General features: G+C 38.4%; 1 protein-coding gene across 1 annotated transcript in view; it reads right to left on the bottom strand.

Annotated features, from left to right (window-relative positions):
* The window catches only part of LOC147685264 (uncharacterized), a 342,295-nt gene that overhangs the window by 81,721 nt on the left and 236,967 nt on the right, over positions 1-23,607 (bottom strand). The window contains exons 14-16 of the mRNA XM_086941156.1: positions 17,612-17,762; positions 16,232-16,328; positions 10,993-11,085 (exon numbers count right to left, since the gene is read on the bottom strand). Coding sequence (XP_086797282.1) covers positions 10,993-11,085; positions 16,232-16,328; positions 17,612-17,762 — 341 coding nt within the window. The remainder of the gene's footprint in view (positions 1-10,992; positions 11,086-16,231; positions 16,329-17,611; positions 17,763-23,607) is intronic.

The raw sequence follows: 23,607 nt of genomic DNA, 5'->3' as shown, positions 1-23,607 counted from the left end.
CGCGTTTCAGGGTGTTAGCCATTTTCTCCAGTGGCTTTGTTAAGAAAAACGGGAAAGCAGTTCTCCTACACACTTTAAATATTAAAGTCCTGCCTCTGTGGCTGTGGCCATTCCCATGGCCTTCTGGATCTTGCAGTGTTAGGGTAATTATCTACCGTGAGTCCTTCTTTCCAAAATTTGAAATTAAACAAGGCGTTGATACCACATTTCAGGTCAGCCAAGAAAATTATTTTTCTCAGCGTCATGCTACGGGCTTTTTGGTCCATTGTTAGTTTCCTAAAGACTGCTTGTATTGCATTGGATGAGAACTATTTTATAAATAAAATGTGAGTGCAACACATACTTCACACTTTTTTGTCATATTCAATTCTTTGTCCTAAATGCATTGTGTACAGAGAGCAATCCTTTTATTGTGTTGCAGTAGCCAGGCATTTTATAAATGCCTTTGTTCTGACTCAAGTGCAAGCATCACACTACCTTGACCTCCTGATTGCTTTTTGTTTATCAAACTGCCAATGTCTCAACCATCAACACAACCACACCCATTTAATGTATCTATTCACTTGGTCCTGAATCGACAACCGTATTCACTCAGATAATTTCACCTGAGAATCAGTAGTACATGAATAAGTAGAGATTATTTGACTAAACCACATTCTGGGTAGAGTACTTTATGAGAATAATCTAGAATCATGTAGGAGGTTGGGGTAGTGTAGATATTGTTGAAGCCCTAAATTTAATGGAGACTGATAGTCTACAGCTTCAAGCAAGAAAAAAACAGGAAGGAAATAGAAAAATCTGAAAGCATTTGGAGCGTTATGTAGCTGCCAGAGAATGAAGGTGATCACTAAAATAGCAAAAACAAAGAATGATGAAATTAATAGAATTTCTACATTTAAGGTAGAAAATGCCATAATGTACTAAACAAAAATACTCAGACATTGGAGAAAATTGCAGGTTATTGCTGTCTCGTAGAGTGAACAAGGAACATGATGGAGATTTGGAATTTCTTTCAGGATTATTAATCTTCTACAACTGCCCTCAATGGACAGAGATAACCTTAAATGAAGAAATATTTATATATGTTTACAGGGCCATAAATAGACTATCTTTAAAACCAGTGAGAGACTATCAGTAGGGGAACCCCCTGGTCTTGATGATTTTCCAACTGAATTTTATAATGCCATCAAATGAACTCTTGTCCATTTAATTACACAATTGTACAGTGATAACATTAGAAAAGGGGAGGGTTAGAGCATAGATACAAGAGTTTGTTTTAATGGTTACAGTAAAACTGGATTCTTATGCAAGTCCACACTACACAGATGGAACAGAACATAAAAATACTGACAAGTATGGATCAATTGGTATTTATAAGAGGAAGAAAGGAACAATATAATACCAAAGCCCTGGCATAGCTAAAGTGGCCTTTCCGCAAAACATCCAAGGATTAGCTAAAAACCATGACACAAAAAATGCATTGAGGTGCAGTTGTTAATGATTAGACACTAAGGGGTAAATTCCAATGTCATTCAGAAGGGCTCAGAATCAGATTCGGGTTTTCCGAATCCGATCAGGAACCCTTGTTTCCGACCGAATTGTACACACATCCCAACGACCGAGTACAATGTCTGGAAACCGGTAGGGCTGTCTGAATCAGTTCCAAAAGGCAGTCGGACAGGTTGCGTCTTACAGAGCTGAATCGTACTGCTCTATGGACTCGGTTTCCAAGCCAGTGAGTACGATGACTTATTCTGACAGCTCTTCTGATTCGGTTTCTCGAGAACAAATCGGATGCTGGAATCTGTCTTTGGGGGCTCGTAGTAGACCACCCTTCACCCGGACCTTCAAAAAAAGTCCTGTGTGTGTACCCAAGGGACCCCCTTTTCCAATCATGCACCTTGTGGCAGGCACCATGGGGTGTCCGCCACGGGTGTAAGGTTTTCCCCAGCCACCTCTTTCTTCAAATGGAGAAGTTGCTCCTTATTTAGAAGTATTAGTTATAATACATTTAAAACCTCTAATGAGTCAGATCAGAAAAGAGAATATTAGGGCACAAGCATTACAATAGCAGAAAAATTAATGTAATAAAAGTGAACATGTTGCTCTTTGTTGTACATACCAACAGTCCCAATGTTTTTTTTTTACTTATGTTACTAAGTTATTTAAAAAATTTATATGAAGAGCTAAGGCAGAGACTACACATCCATACTATGAAATGAGGTTTTGTTATGTCAGACATTAGAAATAGTCAAATTAATGAATTTTTTTACTGCATTTGATGTAGAAATAAATCATATAAAGTGCAAGTGCTCAAGGACAAAAGTGAAATAGGTGAGTGGTGGCAGAGACTCACACATCAAAAGTTTGCCCACCTCCGTGGATTTTGTCATGGCCACATGGTAACATTGGTAGAACAGCATTAGCTGTTGAATGAATAGTTTTGAATTTGCTACTTTAGGCAATTCTATTGTATCCATATGTAAAAAGTAATACAAATTCATCAATGAGGGCTATTACAAGTTTTTTATTTGTTGCAGATTGTGTATGTGTTATTCTAGAATTGTATTACTCTTTGTTTTTATGAATCAATTAAAAAGATTTATTTTGCAGATTAAAATGTTGATCGAAGGTTACAAATAGCTCCTTGATGAAATTTAAAAATGAGACAGTGCTTCTACAAAAGTAACTAGGCACAGGCAAAGTTTCCATTACACTGAAATAATCTTCTGTAATTTCATGTTATGCTTTCTGCGCAAAATTCCCAAAATTATGTCAATATACTACACAGTGTAATTTTAGCATGGGAACATAGGAAGAAAGCGAACAACCAGAGTGAGAGCAGCTGTTGTTTACAGCACTGTTGTTTTTTTGCCAATGTTTTTAATGATATGGGAAATTACACATAACCAAATTATGCTGATTTTGCACTCATCTGGATAATTGTCCCTTTAATCATTATAGCGAAGTCAAGGAGGTCATATTGGTCTTACCGTAAAACAAATTATGTTTACAAAAAGTAACATAACCCCTTAAAGAATTAAGGCTACCAGGTAGTGGAAAGGGATATAAATAACAAATGTATTTCTACAATTATTAAGCACCCTAATGAAAAAATATGTACCATTATTTTTACAATTCTTCTTATTACTTTTATTCATGTTCAATTCCCAAATACTAAAATTGCCACACTTGAAAAAGTCGGAGTACAAAGACTCTTAATTATTTCATCACTAAGATTTTCTGCACTTATCAGATAAGGATAAGAAGAGATTCAAATATTCAATGCATTATCTGCTGGTAGAAAGTACTATTGTTTTTTCACACAATTTACTACTTGGTTAAGAATATTGTGTTAGCAGCTTATTAATGGTGTCAGGTTTCGAGTCTCAAGGGCTACAAATAGGATTATTAGATTCAAATAAACTCAACCTATGTCTTGAATCTGCATTGTTTATAGATTTATTAAGATTTTTATTGACATAACCAGGTTCTTCCCTTCAGTTCAACTGTCGAATTGTGATACTCGGGGTCAGACCCTAATATGTAAGACGCATGACCGCCAGTTCTGCCAAAAACATTGATACCACAGACCCAAGACAGGCTATGATAGAGATTGAACGCCTAGCTATCGACTTTGGAAACAGCTCTGGTTACAAATTAAATGCTGCGAAAACGCAGGTGCTTTGCTCAGATTCCGTTCAGTTTATTGATCACAGGGTCACTCATGAAGTGATATATTTAGGCATTATAATTAAATCTCATACACAAGAGATAGTAGAGGCTAACTGGGATAAAAATATGCTACAAATTAAACAATCTTTAGATAGGTGGGGGAGACTCCAACTGTCTATAATAGGGAGAGGCAACATCATTAAGATGAATATATTAGCTAAAATTCTATATATATATCGCAGTATCCCCTTAGAGATACCCTTAAATCGTATATACAAACTGCAAAGTTTATGTACAAAATTTTTTGGGGCACCCGGTAAAACAAGACGAACAATGAAATGGCTGACCCTTCCTATAGAGAGAGGAGGGCGTGGGATTCCGGATTTTCTGTTTTATTATTATGTTTGTTTTTTACAAAGAATGAGAATATTGTTGACGGGATAACAAATTGAGGATCCTGCAGAATCACCGTCGATATTTCATTTATTACTAGGGGAACATGCGAAGGGATGCTTGTTAAAAGAACTGGAGGGAACTACTACAAACACACCCGATTTAAGGTGCTAGAATCTGTATATAGAGTTTGGAGAAGGGTTGTAAGGATAATGAAGCTGGAAAGAATTGGGTATCACACTCCCTTTTCTGCGGAAAAAATACTACCATCAATATTCTGGGACAATGTAACAAAGGAATGGGGCAGAAAAGGTATGAGTAAAATCGGAGATTTATATGACACTGAAGGAATATTCAAGTCATTTTCTAATATTTGTACCAAATTTCATATATCTCAGTCATCTTTCTTTAAATATCTTCAAATTAGAGATTTTTGCTTAAAGAAATTAAACAGACCTAACCCTAATGGGATAATAGAGGCTGTCCAATCAAAAAAAAAGATAGGCATGTTATATCGATTGCTGATGGATTACAAGCCAGATGATTTGAACAAATATAATGTATATTGGCAGAATCAATTAGAGGAAACTGATTTGAATATTGTGGATTATATAATGATGGCCAAGAATATATATTTTTGTCAGCCAATTTGAAAGCGCAGGTTTATAAGACAATATTCAGACTATATTATACTCCTAAACGTACGGCAACATGGGGGCCTATGTATGATGGAAAATGTTTTCGATGTGGAGGGGAAGATGCAGATATTGTTCATGTTTTTTATAATTGCTCGAAATTATTGTCTTTCATATCAAGTATAGAGGAATTTCTATCCTTGGTCATCCACCACCCAATTAAAATATCCCCAGCACTCATGTTAGTAGGGGGAGGGCAAATCGTGAATGAAAATGAAGATATACGCAAATTAAAAAATTTCCTATTTATGGCTATGACTATAGCCCGATTATGTATAGCTACAGAATGGTTACAACCTGAAGCACCGACTTTTGAATTCTGGAGAAGGAAAATGTTTAATATATATGAATTAGAATGGAATTTGTATGCCTTGAAGGGTATTAGGAAAAAACGATTAGGTATATCGACTTGGGGAATACTCAAAAAGTACTTAGATGAATAATTGTTTTTCTATTGTACAGGGAACCCATCCTTCCCACCTACCTGTCATAATCAAATATTATTGTAAAAGAAGATATTGATTGCTTAATGTCATGTAAAATGGTGAACAAACCACTTGTAATGTCAAATGACCCAACGAAGGTAATAAAATAAATTTTAAAAAAAAAGATACCGATGGTGCAGTGGTTGGAGCAGTGTCCTACAATGGCGGCAGTGCCGAGGCAGGCACCTCCACCGGGATTATGATATCACTTTCTGACAGCCTTTACAAGGCGGGAAACCCGCCATGAAAAGGTTGTCAGAATGGGATCTGGTGGGCCCCAAAGAGGGACCCTGCTGACAATGGCCACAGAAAAGTGGCCCTGGGGGCACATGTAGTGTCCCAACTCACCTCTGTGCACCTTATGCCATGCACGACAGGCTACATAGCATACGGTGCACTGATATGCAGAAGGCGCTGCACTACAGCGGCATCTGCTGTGGCCCTTCTAAATGGCAGTGCCATGCCGCCGTGGTGGAACCATTGACTTTCCGACCACCAGCCTGGCAGTCGGACGTCCGCATGCTCGTTGGGCAGTCTCCCAACTGCCGCAAATGCAGCCGGCAGTCCGACCATCGGGCAACGTAAGGATGCCCTAAATTGGGTCTCATGTCTTTTCTTAAGAATGATATGGATGAACTATGATTTATTACCGAAATTATTAAGTCTACAAAAAATAATATTGTCCTTGGGTATAGTACAGTGACCGGAAGTCTCCATGGTTTATGTTTGAAAATATTGAAGCACTTCAAACGTATAAACCAATCCAAATAATCAAAAAATCATTAATTCATCTAATTTATGATTGACCAGAATAATTATATTGTTTGTAGCTAGTATGGTAGCAGGAACATGAGACCGGACTAATAACTGCGATTGAATAGAGGATCAGGGAGACCCATAGAGAAAAACATTTTGATATTCTTGTCAAATGCCAAGCATGCATTTAGAGTCACAAGTAAGAACTGCTCCAGACTAATGAGCAAAAATGGAAGTTGTGGATGGAAAGGAAAGGAATACGATTAGTTAACATAAAGGTTGGGACCCCCTCTAATGTTACTTTAATGGTCGGGGAAAGAGGGGAAAAGCAAAAAAACTAACAAGAGATAAGTTCCCCCTTGACCTCAAAAATTACAATGGTATATATCCAACACTGTGACTCTAATACTTTAGTACAGTAGGGCAAACAACAAGAAAGAGTTTTTTTTAAAACTTTGTCATTTTATTCTTTTTATCTTTTTAGTTGTATTTCTTAGTACAAAAATAATTTTTCCATATATCAATTTATCACATTAGTTCGTATACTTTATCAAAAAAACACATAATGTAAAACATATCATTTTGTAATCTCATCTATAAAAAACTAGTTTTATGCAGGGAAACAATATACAAAACAATCAACACTCTCACAAAAACAACCATTCCTTATTCATCATACATGCTACATTCATTCTTGGATTCTGCGTCTGAGGGATCGCAGATGGACGTGCAATTGATACGCAAGGTCGACGCGTTTCGGCAGTTGGACCGCCTTCCTCAGGACCTGTATTGCAGAATACTCAGACACAAACAATATTTCTATGGCCCCTGCATAATTAGATATCTGAAAAGAAAAACAACATACATTGTTTTATTTATTCTTTGACTTCTTATCATTATCCTCAGTTACGCTGCCCTATGTACATGAAAACATATTCATTCGTGTGGTGTTTATTTTAGTTACTCTAATACTCTTGTGGTTAGTCATGGTCCAGGCTGAAGGTTTAACATTCACATAACTTTCATAGTAGACACAGAACTGTAGCCTTGTAGAATATCTTAAAGTTATGGAGGCATACTATGTGGAAAAGATTTTTTGTAACAAACAGGGTTATAAAGAAGCCACGATTTGAAAGTTGTAAATGGGATTGCTAAAAGTCACATAACTGGGTGACACTGTTGTAACTGATGTCACCAAATGGGTACCTTTTATTTGGAGAAGAGGATTCCTTATCAGATTAGCAGCATAGGTCGTCAGAGCTTTATTTTTGTAGAGAAGCCTAAGTGAAAGTAAGGACAGATACTATCACTGTTCTATGTTGGTATCTATATGTAGACGAAGTTTATTGAGAGATTATGAGCCAGTAGCTTACCTATTTTATCAGAAATTATCTTTTTGTCCTCTTGTATGTGCAAAGGCTTGTTATTGGGTGTGTTTTGGATCCGGCTTATTACTATAAGGATCACAAAAACAGGTGCACTAAGAAAAAGACACATATTAGCTAGTGCTAAATATGGATGCTAAACTAGCGGAATCTCTGTATTACTGACCTTATTATCACAAACTCTGGGACTTGGATTGTAGGATTATTCTCTTGATGAATACAAGCGCTAATAGTCGTTATGTTGTTTTAGTGGAACCGATCAAAGTCTGTGAGGATGTAAAAAAGAGAGTACAAGAATCTAATTTTGTTCGTACTATACATATATAGAGGTATTGGGAACATAGTCAGATTTACCTTTTTTCTAAGTCTAACACTTCTTCTCATTGGGAACGGTATTCAATGCTGAAGAGCACCAGCGATGCGAGGCTCCTCCTTTGAAAGTTTCAGGGAAACTTTGTTTAAATGTACTGGGGACAGGTGAAAAGAATAGGATGAGGTTCCCTTGTCAAAATTAGAACATAGTTGTTTACTATACTCTAACATGTGAGTTACTAACTAAGCTACGCTTGGTACTTACTGTGGGTCCACTGTCGTCCGGTCCAGACCTTCCTACTTCCGCTGCCAAGGACGCCTACATAGGAGGATCTGATGTGTGTGATATATATACGTAATTTTGGCGCCTGTTGCCAAAGATACCCAATCAGGTGACAGATATTTAACAGACCAACCGGTATACGAGTTGTTGGCGGACACGTGATCGAAAAAACGCGGCGGCCATTTCTAACTGTCCCCAGTACATTTAAACAAAGTTTCCCTGAAACTTTCAAAGGAGGAGCCTCGCATCGCTGGTGCTCTTCAGCATTGAATACCGTTCCCAATGAGAAGAAGTGTTAGACTTAGAAAAAAGGTAAATCTGACTATGTTCCCAATACCTCTATATATGTATAGTACGAACAAAATTAGATTCTTGTACTCTCTTTTTTACATCCTCACAGACTTTGATCGGTTCCACTAAAACAACATAACGACTATTAGCGCTTGTATTCATCAAGAGAATAATCCTACAATCCAAGTCCCAGAGTTTGTGATAATAAGGTCAGTAATACAGAGATTCCGCTAGTTTAGCATCCATATTTAGCACTAGCTAATATGTGTCTTTTTCTTAGTGCACCTGTTTTTGTGATCCTTATAGTAATAAGCCGGATCCAAAACACACCCAATAACAAGCCTTTGCACATACAAGAGGACAAAAAGATAATTTCTGATAAAATAGGTAAGCTACTGGCTCATAATCTCTCAATAAACTTCGTCTACATATAGATACCAACATAGAACAGTGATAGTATCTGTCCTTACTTTCACTTAGGCTTCTCTACAAAAATAAAGCTCTGACGACCTATGCTGCTAATCTGATAAGGAATCCTCTTCTCCAAATAAAAGGTACCCATTTGGTGACATCAGTTACAACAGTGTCACCCAGTTATGTGACTTTTAGCAATCCCATTTACAACTTTCAAATCGTGGCTTCTTTATAACCCTGTTTGTTACAAAAAATCTTTTCCACATAGTATGCCTCCATAACTTTAAGATATTCTACAAGGCTACAGTTCTGTGTCTACTATGAAAGTTATGTGAATGTTAAACCTTCAGCCTGGACCATGACTAACCACAAGAGTATTAGAGTAACTAAAATAAACACCACACGAATGAATATGTTTTCATGTACATAGGGCAGCGTAACTGAGGATAATGATAAGAAGTCAAAGAATAAATAAAACAATGTATGTTGTTTTTCTTTTCAGATATCTAATTATGCAGGGGCCATAGAAATATTGTTTGTGTCTGAGTATTCTGCAATACAGGTCCTGAGGAAGGCGGTCCAACTGCCGAAACGCGTCGACCTTGCGTATCAATTGCACGTCCATCTGCGATCCCTCAGACGCAGAATCCAAGAATGAATGTAGCATGTATGATGAATAAGGAATGGTTGTTTTTGTGAGAGTGTTGATTGTTTTGTATATTGTTTCCCTGCATAAAACTAGTTTTTTATAGATGAGATTACAAAATGATATGTTTTACATTATGTGTTTTTTTGATAAAGTATACGAACTAATGTGATAAATTGATATATGGAAAAATTATTTTTGTACTAAGAAATACAACTAAAAAGATAAAAAGAATAAAATGACAAAGTTTTAAAAAAAACTCTTTCTTGTTGTTTGCCCTACTGTACTAAAGTATTAGAGTCACAGTGTTGGATATATACCATTGTAATTTTTGAGGTCAAGGGGGAACTTATCTCTTGTAAGGAATACGATTAGCTCAGATCATTCAATAAGGAGTAGTATTGTTTGATGGTCTCAAATTAGATAAACTTTGCCCATTACTAAATTCTAGAATTATACAGCTTTGCATGGATCATTCAAGGATTTTCTGTTGCTTTGCAAGAAGAGGAGAAGATCTTTAATAAAATAATTTCTAGCAGAGGAGGTAAACTGAAAACTGCATTGATTTATGAATTGGTCCAAGCACCTAGTCTACAATTGTTAATTAAATGTACAATTAATTGGGAAACTAAACTGACAATTATAATCTCAGCGAACATTTGAGTTGCAATTCTGAGAGTAAATGTTATTATGTCACTGTGACTAATGCAGCAAAGAAATTGCACTATGGTGTTCTGTTAATATGCATCAATTAAAAATAATAAATTATAGTGAATGCTATAAATGAAAAAAGGGGAAAGATTCTCTTAGTCATTTGCTTATGAAATTTCTTACTGCAACTGAGGTATGAAAATAAATTCTGTGGATAATACAAAAGATAGCAGAGTATACATTAACACGTTAGCAATTGTATTTTGTGTAAATAGAGGTCCTTTTTATATGTATAAAGCTCAAACCTAGCTAGAGAGCCAAGGAGCTCTAGACATTTATGAAGGGTAGTAGTAGATGAGGCAAGATTATGTACATCAAGTGGAGAGTTAGACATTTTGGATTATAAATATTATATAAGGTGGTTTGAGACAAAACTTTACTGGCTCTTTCTATTATAGTAGTCCCCTCCCTTGTAATTACGTCCCAGTTATGCTGATTCCCGCAGAATTCAATTGGAAGATGAAGATATAAAGGCGGTCTATTGTAATTGAAGTTTTACATGTAAATCCCCTTGCAGCCCCCGTGGCTACGGTTCCACTCTACAAATGCCATCAATCACAAAAATTGATAAATAAATTAACATTTTCACAATTACTTTACATTTCTAATAATTATATTGCAGTCATTGTTAGTAATGAAGGGTTAGCTTTACATATGATGATATGACCTGTTGTAGGCTTTGTATAATTAATGAGATTCAATTTTTCATGCTGTTATTAGATTCAAACATGTTAATATAACATTCTTGTATTTAAGAAAGGTTTCTAACCAGTTACAAAAAGTAATGGCAATAATGTATAACATGATATTTTCATTGAAAATATAAAAATATCTACGTTATTTTGTGAAAAGGATAGAGTTACACAAAAGTCAATATGCAACTGAAGCAATGCAGGGTGGTAAAAATGTAATTATATTACTGGAGTTGGTAAATGCAAATACTCACTTGGGATTGGAGGACTGTGGCGGCCAGTATGAGGTGTTGCAGAGCGGGCTCTTTCTGGAATGTTCCTCGTAGGAGGACGTGGTGTCTTTTTCACTGAAATACAAATATGTTGTGTTCAGCAGCATGGCAAATTGCAGCTGGTCATGATCACTAGTGTGTCCACTTCGACTGGGTCTTATGTGGCTATTTTCAATGGTGTAATATCTCTTATGGCCAGAGTCAGTGTAGGAATGCTTTCTATGTGGTCACAGACACACGTCTATCTGCTCACCTCAGGATCACAGCGAGTATTTGTTTGCGTTGTAGTGGGGAATATCGAGAGATTCAGAATATCATAGCCAAAATATCGACGACCAAAATATCAAAGAGGTAAAAAAAATGAAATTATATATATATATATATATATATGTGTGTGTGTTTGTGAGTACAGATTTACAATTCTTGACTCCACATCTAGGTACCGATGTGCAAACATGCGTGGATGTGGGGTTCAAAATATGAACCCAGGTGTGTGGGTTGACCATTTTTCTAAGATCTATGATGCTTCTGGCAACCCCACAGAAATTGCTTCATTAGTTAGGCCCTTGATTATCACGCTGTTGGAGGTGGAGGATGCCATTACCGAAAGTGCTTGGAATAAAGCCCCCGGACCCGATGGTTTATCCATCGACCAAATCAAATCTGAACCTGACTTTTGGGCACCCCTGCTATGTAATGTTTTTAACAATTTATCTTATACTTCTGTCCCGGAAACATGGTCCAGCAGCACTATTGTGCCAATATTCAAAAAAGGTGACAGACTTGACCCTGGTTGTTACCGCCCCATATCTTTAATCGACAGCATGCTAAAGGTTCTAGGCAGGGTCCTTTTTAACAGAATCAAAACCTGGGCGGAGGAAAATACCATCTTACACCATTGCCAGCTAGGTTTCAGAAGTAAAGTGGGTATGGTGGAGCAATGCTTAAATCTAAACCTGCTTATGGCTAAATATACAATTGCCAAAAAATGCCCTTTATATTTTGGGTTTATGGATTTAAGTTCTGCTTTTGATTTTGTAAATCGCTCCCATTTATGGTCAGTCCTGTTGAATTATGGTTTAGATGAATCTTTAGTTTACTTTTTGGCACATCTTCATAGCAATTTGAAAGCCCGCGTTCACATTAATAATGACGGCGAAGTCTCTAATGATATTTTAATTGGCAGGGGGGTCACACAGGGTTGTGTCTTGCCCCCCCTGCTTTTTATTTTGTATATAAATGAATTGAGTGATTCTCTGAGTAATCTAACTAACGATGTTCCGCAAGTAAATGGCAAACCCATCCCCGCACTCCTTTACGCAGATGATGCAGTCCTTATGGGCTGCACACCCAATGCTTTGCGTATTTTAATTTCTGGCTTTGTCACATATATGGCAGATTTGGGCGTATGTACTAATTGTAAGAAATCGTTTATAATGTCCTGTGGCCCTCGAAGCTATAAAAAAAAACAGATTCTGTCAGGGGACAATATTTTAAAAAGCACTTGCACTTTCCCCTACCTTGGTCTGTTGTTCTCTAACACTGGATCTTGGCAACCTCATGTTGCTCAGGGAAGGAACAAACTGAGTAAAGCTATAAACTCTTTAACCTCCCTCCGCCAACCTATCCAGGCAGATGTAATCATATCATCGTTACAAATTTACAGAACACAATGCCTACCCGTAGGAACCTATGGTGCTGAGGTGTGGGGCTACTCGAATTGAACCCAATTACAGATTGAAGAAAATAGATTCTGTCGGAAGGTTGGGGGGGGGGGGTTATTACAGCACCAATTTATGTGTGTCACAGGGAATGAAATCTCCATTATATAGAGGATTTTATAAGATCCAGACCCGCCCTCTTTTGGATAAAAATTTTGAGTAATTCCGCTGCCTCTTTGTCCCGTGACATCATTTTGGACTGCCTAAAATGCGAGAGGGCTAACCTTATACCATGGTTTAAGGCTGTGGAAAAAAGCTTATTGAGCGTGGGGCAGGGACATCTTTTTACCTCCCCTCAATTGATTGATTGCACGCATAAGAATTTAATAAAAAGTGCTTTGTATGATTTTTATTGTAAAGAGAGGGAAAGGTGCGATTTGGCAAAGCCGTCCACATTAAGGTACATCTCCCTTATGGAGCTGCGCGACAAACCTCATGCCTTGCCTCAGGGCTATCTCCGCATAAAGTTAGGCAGGTGGAACAGGAGCTTGTTATTTCGGTTCAGGGATGGAAGCATCATAAATCTATTTTGCTTCCCGTTAGGCTTCAATAAACATGTGGAAAATCTAAGCTGTCCCTGTAACCTTGGCGGGAAACAAAGTTTGCTCCATTTTACTTTCTTTTGTGGTTTTTATAGAATGCACACCAAGCACTTTCTAATACCGTACTGTAGGAAAAATGCTTTGATGGATTTTAAATTAGCTTTTAAAGATTTGCTGATGTTAAAGACGGATGAAGCTACTTTTAGAGTGAGCTGCTTTCTCAAAGCAGTTGTCCGGTCCCGTGCTTCTCTGCTCATTGACTAAGACATTTGCACTATGCACTTTTTGCACATTGTACATTTCGCACTAGCGATTGCCTCTTTGCACATGATAAAGCTGTCTATTGCTATGAATTTGTAACTCTGCGGGCTGTTATTTGTGTATATTTTATTCTCTATGACTGTGTTATTACTTCTGCTGTGTTTGATATGTACTTTTATGGATGTTTTACAATCCGAATAAAGATCTTTTGACTTGACTTGACTAGGGAAGACATTCTGGTTCTGATTCAAGGAGGACGTTTGGAGTAGACTTTCTAGTGATGGGTGGGAGACATATTTATTGATGTTCAAATCAGGTTAATTTTTTTGTTTTAGATGTCGTTTTAAAATACATTTTCAGAAACATTTTACTATGTCTGCACTGATTCTAATCACTGTGCTTTTAACCCCTTGCATGCTGATGACGAACCCCAGCCGTCATGCACTACAGTGCTCGTGTGCTGATGACGACTGGGGTTCGTCATGGCCCGCCCCTGTTCATTTGTTTACAGCACAGGGGCGGAAACGGGCCAGCAGTGAAGGGGTTAAAGTATGTATAAGCAGAGTCTTGTAATTGCTTTCCTGCCATAATGTCCAATAGGAGTTATGAAATGGGTCTTCTGATTTTGCCCTTTTACACACACATATATGTACACACACACATATATATATATATATATATATATATACACACAAACACACATATATATATATATATATATATATATATATATATATATATATACACACACACACACACATCATTGCCAAACACCACAAATATGGTGGCTAGTGTTCTAGAGGTTCTTCACAAAACCAGCACAAGTCACAAGTTACTTTACAAGATCATGGGGTGCAAAGGGTCGTGCAATAACCTGTAGAGTAGCAAGAACTGTATTTCCCATAGCACATGAGCATAACACCAATCCCTGCTACTCAATTTAAATACAAGATCCTTCTCATACAAGAGAACTTGCAGTCCAATACATTAACAAATAGTTGTAGAATATATTTAATTAAATGTAAACATCAGGACGTAGCTTGTGATTTCCTTCAAATATACAATTTAAGTGATTTTCTGACTGCTCGACCGGGAATGACATATACCTGAAGTATGGTTTATCCACAAATCAAGTGTGGATTTTAAATGTGTACCTTAAGCTTAAACCTCTAAAAAATAGAGTTTGTTCTATACATCATCGAAAGCAAGATACCACAAGTGTAGGGTTGTTTCAAAGCATTGACCCGCTATGGAATCAATGCGTAAAATACAATGCCAATTTGCCAGATTCCACATCGAGTGCAGCCTTGTTTTTAAGGAAAAACATTACTAAGAAAACTAAGAAGTCTTGGTCTCAACTCTCCATTCTCCCTGTATATTCAAGGCGAACATGTTTCAAACTAACCTTTAGCACTGTTGTTTAAGCCCTGTCCTATCCCAATTAGATGAGTGAAGACCACTGCTTGCTGGCATCAAAGACACCCTCATTTGTCACCTCAGGAAAGCATCCTCTATGGGCCACAGGCTCAACAAGACATTGAGGAAATACAACCAGATCACTCCCAGGCTTTAGGGCCTCCTTTGTGGCATCTTCAAGGAAGTCAACAACAAAACTACAATGTGAGACTTTTACTGCTGGACACATAATCATTTTTAGTGGCCAACACAGCACCCAAATCAGTGCATCTGCCCGATCTGGATAAAGAAGTGCAATAAGCAAAATACCATAACACCTTTCCTGCTAAGGGCCTAATTTAGATCTCGGCGGACAGGGTACTCCATCACAATGGTGACAGATATCCCGTCCGCAGAAATATAAATCCCATCGGAAATAATAGGATTTTTTTTTGGTGGACGGGATATTCGTCCCCAATGTGATGGAGTAAGCTATTCCCCGATATCTAAATCAGGCCCTAAGCCCGGAATTCCAGCCTGACATAGATCCATTAAGTTACATCTGGCCTTCATTTTTTTAAGGAAATGAAAACTCACTTTTTCAAAGAATTGTGGCTTTACAGATAACAAGAACTACTTCACTTCCTCACAGAGGCTATGTGAAGATGGACAAGGGCTGATTTGCATATAGGTGGTCTCTGACTGGGGAAAAAAGAATGGACTGGAATTTGGCTAAAGAAATTGCCAGTGGCTAAGGCTAATTACAAGCACTTCACACATCACCTTTGTGTTTTCCTCAGTGTGATATGCTGACGGAAGCAGGTAACCCAAGATGTGGGTCTTGTGCGCACTGTATTAAAGGACTCAAGCAATCCCTTCCTGGCGAGGACCAAATAGGCCAAAAACTGTCTACGATTGGGTTCACACTCAGTCGGAACATTGCTTCGCAATTCGGGCTGGACTGTTCCTATAGGAGCAGTACCAATAATCGTTTGCATATATCTGGTCTGTCTCTGAAGCTCTAGAGTGGGTGAAAAACGAGGTACTGGAATGCGCCCCAAGTGTTTACCAGTAGCTGAGACTATATGCCAACAATCCACTCATCACCTTGTGTTTTCTGTAAAGGAAGGGGGTCACAGTGGAATGGCACTTTGTTTCAGACAGAGTCTAGACCAAGAGTCTAGACCAAGAATACCCTAATGTTTGCAAGCATCACACACCACAAACCATTCCTATACATGATGCCCTTCTTTTCTCTTGCAAACACTCCCCACAGCGGTATCTGCTTTTTGAGTACCTTACCTGTGAAATCTCTTTCCGGCATGGAGTGTCTATTATTTTTAGAGTCAAGCCTTCCCTTGTACAGCACACCATCAACACCGATCACATCTACTTCATTCTAAAAAGAGATGAGGCGTGTTAGTAAGACTCTAGTACCATGTATCTTCAAGACAAAGTTGCATCACCAGTACCATATATAACCTCTATGGAATCAAATCATAGCTTTAGGAGAGACTGGGAAGGCCAGAGGGGAACAAGATCCTAAAGGAATGGCAGAATAACAGTGATACTCTCTATTATAATACAGATAGATGCAACATCCTGAAGATCAGGGCCCTGGAGAAGTAGTTGCAAAAACCTATATTTTCCTCTACACCACTAGTGCTAATATTCGTTTTATAAAATGCTAACCTATTTATTTTTTATAGTTTTATACAGCGCAAACTCGACCGAAAGGTATCAGAGCACTTTACATGAGCACCAGGTACGTTACAGACGGACACATTCATTTTGTTAGGCACGGGGAGATTAAGCGATTTTCCCAGAATCAGAGGATGTTTGAGCATCCCTGACGAAACTCGAACCCGGTTCACCAGCTTCAAGTTCGACTGCTCTAGCCGTTAGGCCACATCCCCCCCCCCACTATGGTTTCTTGTATTCTGCCCTAATGCATTCAATCAAGTTGGAGCCTTGCCTCATTGAATGTGATCTTTTTTGGTTAGCTCACCTAACTGGTAAATAAACAGGAGTACGTGGTCAGCAACTACGAGATGAAGATACTTCTTTCCTGAAACACTGTGGACTCCTGATGAATCCTGGTGCGTTGCCCCCATATCCTGTGCAGGATTCTGTGCAACAGGTTATCCTGCAGAGTTTCATGTTGTAGGGGGTACCTCAAGCTAAGATGTTTAGCTGTGTTTAAAGCCGCTGACTTGTGGCCGCTTTACGCAGGGGTTGGTAAGTACAGGACACCCTGCCACCCAGCTTCCTGTCACTGGTAACAATGATATTGGCTGAATGCAATAGACTCGGTCAGGTGCTTTGAGTGAATACTTTCTCTGACAACCAACTGAATGACTGTAACATAGAAAGAGCCTCAACCCACTAAAAAGTAAGCAGCTTCTAAGATCTGATATATGACTACAACTCTTGTGCTGATTGCTTTCTGAATTCTTCACCAGCATATATCAGGCTCACTAGGATGGGACTCAGTGTAATAAAACAGATTGCAGAGATGTGACTAGGTATCTACTAAGCTTCAAAAAGCTCACCCTCTGTATTCAAAACAATTTTAAACCTCAAACAGATTTATTTACAATGCAAGTGTATCACACTCCTACTTAATGAATGTCTGGGGCCCCTGTAGAAAGTATTAGCGAATAAGTCAAGAAAGAACCTCACATTTTTGTAGTTAATGGATCCAGGGTCTCCGTATGGATATAATGTTGTAAGATTCTGTGACTTTGAGGGCCGCTTGCCAGGACAACTGGTAGAACATTGCCAGACCCCGCAATGGCGCATTGCCTGGTCAACCACATCAAACATTCGCTCACTTGGGGAGAAAAATAACAAACATTATTAATTTAGCATTGTAAAGCAAGCATATCAGTCATTTCCAAAATTTACAGCCAGTTTGAACATGTATGGTTATGTCACATTTAGATTTTTTGAACAATGTGGATAATTATTGATTCAAAACTGGAAATAAATGCAGACCCTGAAAAAGATCTGCTTGCAGCATCAAATTACCCCAATATGAGGTGCTGCAAGTGTTTGAAGAAACCAACCTTATGTTGTCATAATAAATGGTAGGCCGAATATACATTTATGGAAACCAAAATGCACAAGTTGTTCTCGTTTTAACACAAAAATGGATATGAGGCCTTATCCCATTCTCTGCTGGGGAATGAATTTCTCACATTTGCTAAAATCATTGATATCAACATCAATTTTTCAGAAGCCTTGTGATTCCAGTGAGCAGATGGTACAGGCCAGCACCCCACTCTTAAAACTGTTTCAGATCCAGACTCCAGTGCGGTCCTCCATCTTCCACAAAGTTTGGCAGATCAATATCTTGGCCACAGTTGTATATCTATTGGTGTAGTCAAGGTTGTAACGTTTACAAATAATTGTTATTATTACATTAGAGAATTGTCCCTGTTTCATGTTCAATAAAGCAAGGTGGATTTCAAAACTTTGTCATTCTAAAAATGGGGTCCTGGTTTTAAAAAGTTTGGGAACCACTGCCTTAGAGAATTGTTTTAGGAAAGCAACATTTTTGAAGGATATTCGTATGCTAATTTCCTAGCGGCACCATGGAATCGACAGGTTTTCTACAGTCCTACTTTCCTAGAAATTACACTACTTACTATAGGAAATCATACCAGAATTCTAAAATGTTTGGAAGAGATTACCCCAAAATATGACCATTAGCGTACGGAAACGGGTCATAGACCCATTTGCGCACACTAAAAACATGGGCCCATGCACAAACAGTATATTGCAACTCACAAATAAATTGCGACTCGCAAAACACTGTTTTGAGACTCGGTATGTGGAAGGGGCGCTCTTTTCCAAATAGCGACTTCATAACCATGCATGAATGTTTTGCAACCCCAATTGCGGTTGCAAAACCCTTGCAAATTACCACCTACTTCAAGTAGGTGGTAATGCATTCTCAAATAGGATGCAAATGCATGAAAAATTATTTTTTAAGGGCAGGCAGTGGTCCCAGAGGGACTACTGCCTACCCTTAAAAAATGAAACGAAAAGGTTTCATTCAAAAAAAAATGCAGCCCGTTTTCCTTTGATGAAAACGGACTGCATTTAAAAAGAAAACGCTGCTTTATTTAAAAGCAGTCCCAGATGGGTTGGTCTGCTGAGCCCAGCAGGCCACCATCCCTGGGAGGGACAGCCATTCCAAATGGGGTCGCAAAATGCGAGTGGCTCATTAATATTCATAAGCCTCGTATTTTGCGATCACATTGGAAATCACAAACAGTGTCCAAAACACTGTTGTACATGCCAAAAAGTGAGTCTCAAATTGCGAGTCGCACATCTGGCCCCAAGTTCTTTTTAAGATCACACAACTTTGAGGTCACTTGCATTATCCTATTTACATATAGGAATGGAGTCTTTTATTTCTTTATAATACATGGATATACACTATAACAGTACCTTCAACAACCAAGGCCAAAGAACAAGTTCTACTATAAAGCAACAGTGCTCTGTGGTCAATAACAACAACCTTTTGAATATATTTAGAAGAAAGAGAGCTGAAAAGCTGGTTTCCCATTTATTAGGTGTAGTTTGACAACTCTGAATCCAAAAAAGACCTGTTGTTACAACATTCTTTAAAATATAGAGTGGCCTTTATTTCATAGTTACATTGTATTAAAAAAGTCCTTGTTTTTTTCCTTTTATTCACCTTATTAAGAGCTTAGGTGCTATTGATCGCACCTGATAAATAACAATACCATGAGATACATTATTTATCGGGTGAGATAAATAACACCTATAACGAGTTGGTGGGATATAACATGCAGATTTTGGTGGTTGACGTACTGAAATCTGCATGATATGTTAAATAGTGTATTCTTTCCCCTTTTACATTTTAGCAGGTTTGACCTGCTAAAATGTTATGAAGGTTGAGGTGTTTAACACATCTGACCATTATCGGATGCGTTTTAAGACCTACCAATTGATAATTCTCACTTATAAACAGAGGTTTACACACTGCTCAGAATATACTGACCAACTTGTAATCAGGGCCTTGGTGAGGACTCAAAATGCATTACTGACACCAATTGGATTTGTCAGACCCGTTTGTTGAAGCAGCAGTTGTAATAATTATGCTCTATGACCTCCCTTTCACTCTGCCTATCGGGTCTGTCTGTGAGAAATGTGACGCCACAACTTAGCTGTAATACATTATCGTGGTAGGGTAGCTACGTAATTTTTATTACTGTAGGTGAGTAGTGAAAACACAACTAGACTGTGATAGGGACAATGGATACATGGCCACATGGTTATTACTGGCTTCCAAGTATTATATTTTAAGTTATAGCTAGGTTGTAGATTCTTTCCACAGAGGGATTTAAAGTGACATCAAATAGACGACTGGAGTAAATGTCATTCTACTCCATCTAATCAAAACAAATGCCTGCATCTTGAGATCTGCTCTCTTGGAGTCACTGTTAGCATGGACTTCATTGCTCTGCCCACACAGGCTAACATAGACCATTGGCTGACAAAAGTGCTGATGGTTGCTGTCCCAAGAGCTCCACCAGAATTTCACCACCTTCCTCTGGTGTTTGGAGACCACAACTCCTATCTCAGAGCAAATGCCCTCACTTATTCTATTTCCAAACAGTAGTGCCTCATGAATATGTGGTGACTTTTCCATGAAGCCAACCTGCGGATATCAGCCAAAGAGACTCTTATATACAAAGCCACTATCGTTGATACACCTTTAGTGGAGTGTAGCCAGACTTCATATCAGCGGCTGGCTGGCTTAACTGTGGCTAAATGTAATTGCTGCTAACACCCATCTTGCTATACCCTTTTTATGGTTACCAAAAGCCAAAAAACATTAGTTTGATTGTCAGAAAGGATGAGTTCTAGCCCTGTAGAATCTTCAGCATCTCCTAATATCCAGAGAAGAAAGAGTACTCTCTACTGCATTCAAAGGATTTGAGACCTGGGCTCATTGAGGTGGAAGTCGGAAGGTACCATTGGAATAAAGGTTGACTTTGTACACAGAATGAGCTTATCTTTAGTAAAGTTCATGTATGGCTCATATTGGCTTTAAGCACCCTCATTCTTCAGATTGATGTCCATGCTAACTATCTTCTAAGACACTTACTTTTGGTCTGCCCTTTGTATTGGCTCAAAGTGAATCTTCATCAACTGCAATAAGGCTATATTGAGTTCTCATGGAACTATTGTTTTTCTTATTGATGGGTAGGCTCTGTAAAATCTTTTGATAAATTCTTTGATCTGCCTAGGTGACAACAGTGATGATGTGGCATCTAAGCAATGATAGCTGGACAATGCTGCAAGATGCACCTTAATGGATGTGCTTTTATGCCGATTTAGGAAGTTATTAGAGGCATTGATCTAATTTATGTGGCTGAGCATGGACTAGGTGAAGACTTTCCATAGTACACCAAACGCAGAAATGTGTCCATTTTGCTTTATACTTTTTGTTGGCGAAATACACTGTGATCCGAGCTCGTATCTTTCTGACCTCTTTGAGAACATCTTGATTGGACTATTCATTGTGCTTAGGAGTCAGAATGCAAAGATCAGCGAAGGTGGCTCTGGGTGAAGTATATCTGCCTTTTGTGGCATGACAATAGAAATGGACTTGTGCCAGGAGGAATGGGATTGGCAATAAACATTTGAGGAAGATCCGTGTACCAGAACTGTCTGGGTCACTCTGGAGCCACTACTATTATTTAACATTTGTTTCTCTTGATTTTGGCACTTGGCAAATATTCCTCTCCAGCTCACCAAAAAGGCATCTCCCTATTTCCATGTTAACATTCCAAAGTACTGGCAATTTTGCATTGTCCTTTGCTGCAAACTGACAGCTCTTTTTTTTCAAAATCCATAATATTTTGTTGAACATTAAGGGGCATATATATGAAATGATTTTGTAGTCGCAATCTCTGCGAATCGCATAAAAACAGCATTTGCGAATACAAAATCGCTAAACGCGATGTATGAGATATTTTTGCATCGTAATATTAAGGAATCGCAAAATTTGCGATTCCTTATATTGCGATTGCATTTAAGGAATCGCAAGTTTAGCGACGTCTTAAATGCAATGTAAGAGGCACAGAAAAAGTACAATTTGGGCTTAAGGAAGCGCAAATTACCACCAACTTCAAGTTGGTGGTAATTTGCGATTTCTCTGAAAAATGCACTTTTTTGCATTTTTCTAAGTACCATGAGACGCACATACATGCCCTCAGGGAATGTATGTGTGCCACATGTGCACACATGCACATATCAGGGATGCAACAGGGTGTCCTTTTGACACCCTGGCACCCTTAAAATTGCATTCTCAATGTGCGATTCTCTAATTGAGAATCGCAAATTGAGAATATCTTCCCATTCATTCTTATGGGCCTCTAGGCCCATAGGAATGAATGGGGAGGTATTCCTTAATTGCAAATCGCAATTTGCAATTAAGGAATATGTAGGATTCGCAAAACTATTTGCAAATCCTACATACATAGCGTTTTGTGATTCTCAAATAGCGATTCCCCAAAAAATCGCTATTTGAGAATCGCAAAACCAAAACTTTCATACATATGGCCATGAGTGTCTGCCCAATTTTTGTTCAGAGTGAAATGCCATGTTGAACTGGAAATGTGCATAACAACTGTGTCTCTGTAGAAAGGGTTAAGGATCCTGCACCTCCTTGCTTTTTTTGTGTAAAACATGGACATTGCGTTGGCCATACGAATGAGTACTGATGATTGCAGAATCCTGAAAAGGAAGGAGGTGAAGCCTAATTGAATGACTCAGAGCTCTACCGCATTTATGTGAAGGTCAGTGTCTGCTTCGTTTCATGATCCTCTTGGTGAAAGCTCATGAAGGTGCACTCCCCAAACTTTCAGAGATGACTCTCTAGTCATTATGACAGGGCATGGCTGCAATGTGAAAGAACGACCGAAAGCCATGTTGACTTTGTTATTCTGCCTTGTTAGGGATAACTTTACTTCTGCTGAGAATTGTACTTAGTCATCAAAGGTGCCCAAAGACTCAACCCACTGTGTGTCTAAACTCTCTAGCCTTCTGTACCAAGGCATTTCACAATCAACAGGGCATCATTCCTACTATAGACCTATATGCATGAACTGGTTTATTCTGTGTGCACTAAAGTGTTCTGAAAGTATACAGTAAATGTAGAGTGTGTTTCTGTGACAGGGAGGACTTACCCGTTCAAATATTTCTAAAGGACCCCAGGAACTGCATTTTTGTTGATGTAACCAAGAAAGATTTGTCTGAATTCAGAGTTAATATGAGTTTGCATAATAGGTGCACACAGCCTCTGGTGATTGATGTTGCCTCAAACCTTTTTCTCCTGTTTATCAGCTAGTCATTGATATAGGGAAATATTTGATGTCCTTGACTTCACAGGTAAACCGCAACCAGAGCTGTACAATTCATGAGGACATGGGGTGGATTTTAGGCCACGGGGTGGAACCCAATATTGGTAATGGTATCCAGCTACTTGGAAACTAAGTTGTGGTTGTGATGAACAGGGAGGTGAAAGTATGATTTCTGCAATGTCATAAACTCTCCTTTCTGCAGAAGAAACATCTGAAGAGTGGCAATCCAGAATGACTGACTTTTAAGGTACTTTCAAGGAGGCGAAGACCATG

Source organism: Lissotriton vulgaris, chromosome 10 (assembly GCF_964263255.1).
Source record: "Lissotriton vulgaris chromosome 10, aLisVul1.2, whole genome shotgun sequence".
Taxonomy (NCBI): domain Eukaryota; kingdom Metazoa; phylum Chordata; class Amphibia; order Caudata; family Salamandridae; genus Lissotriton; species Lissotriton vulgaris.
This window is presented reverse-complemented; position numbering and strand designations above follow the sequence as displayed.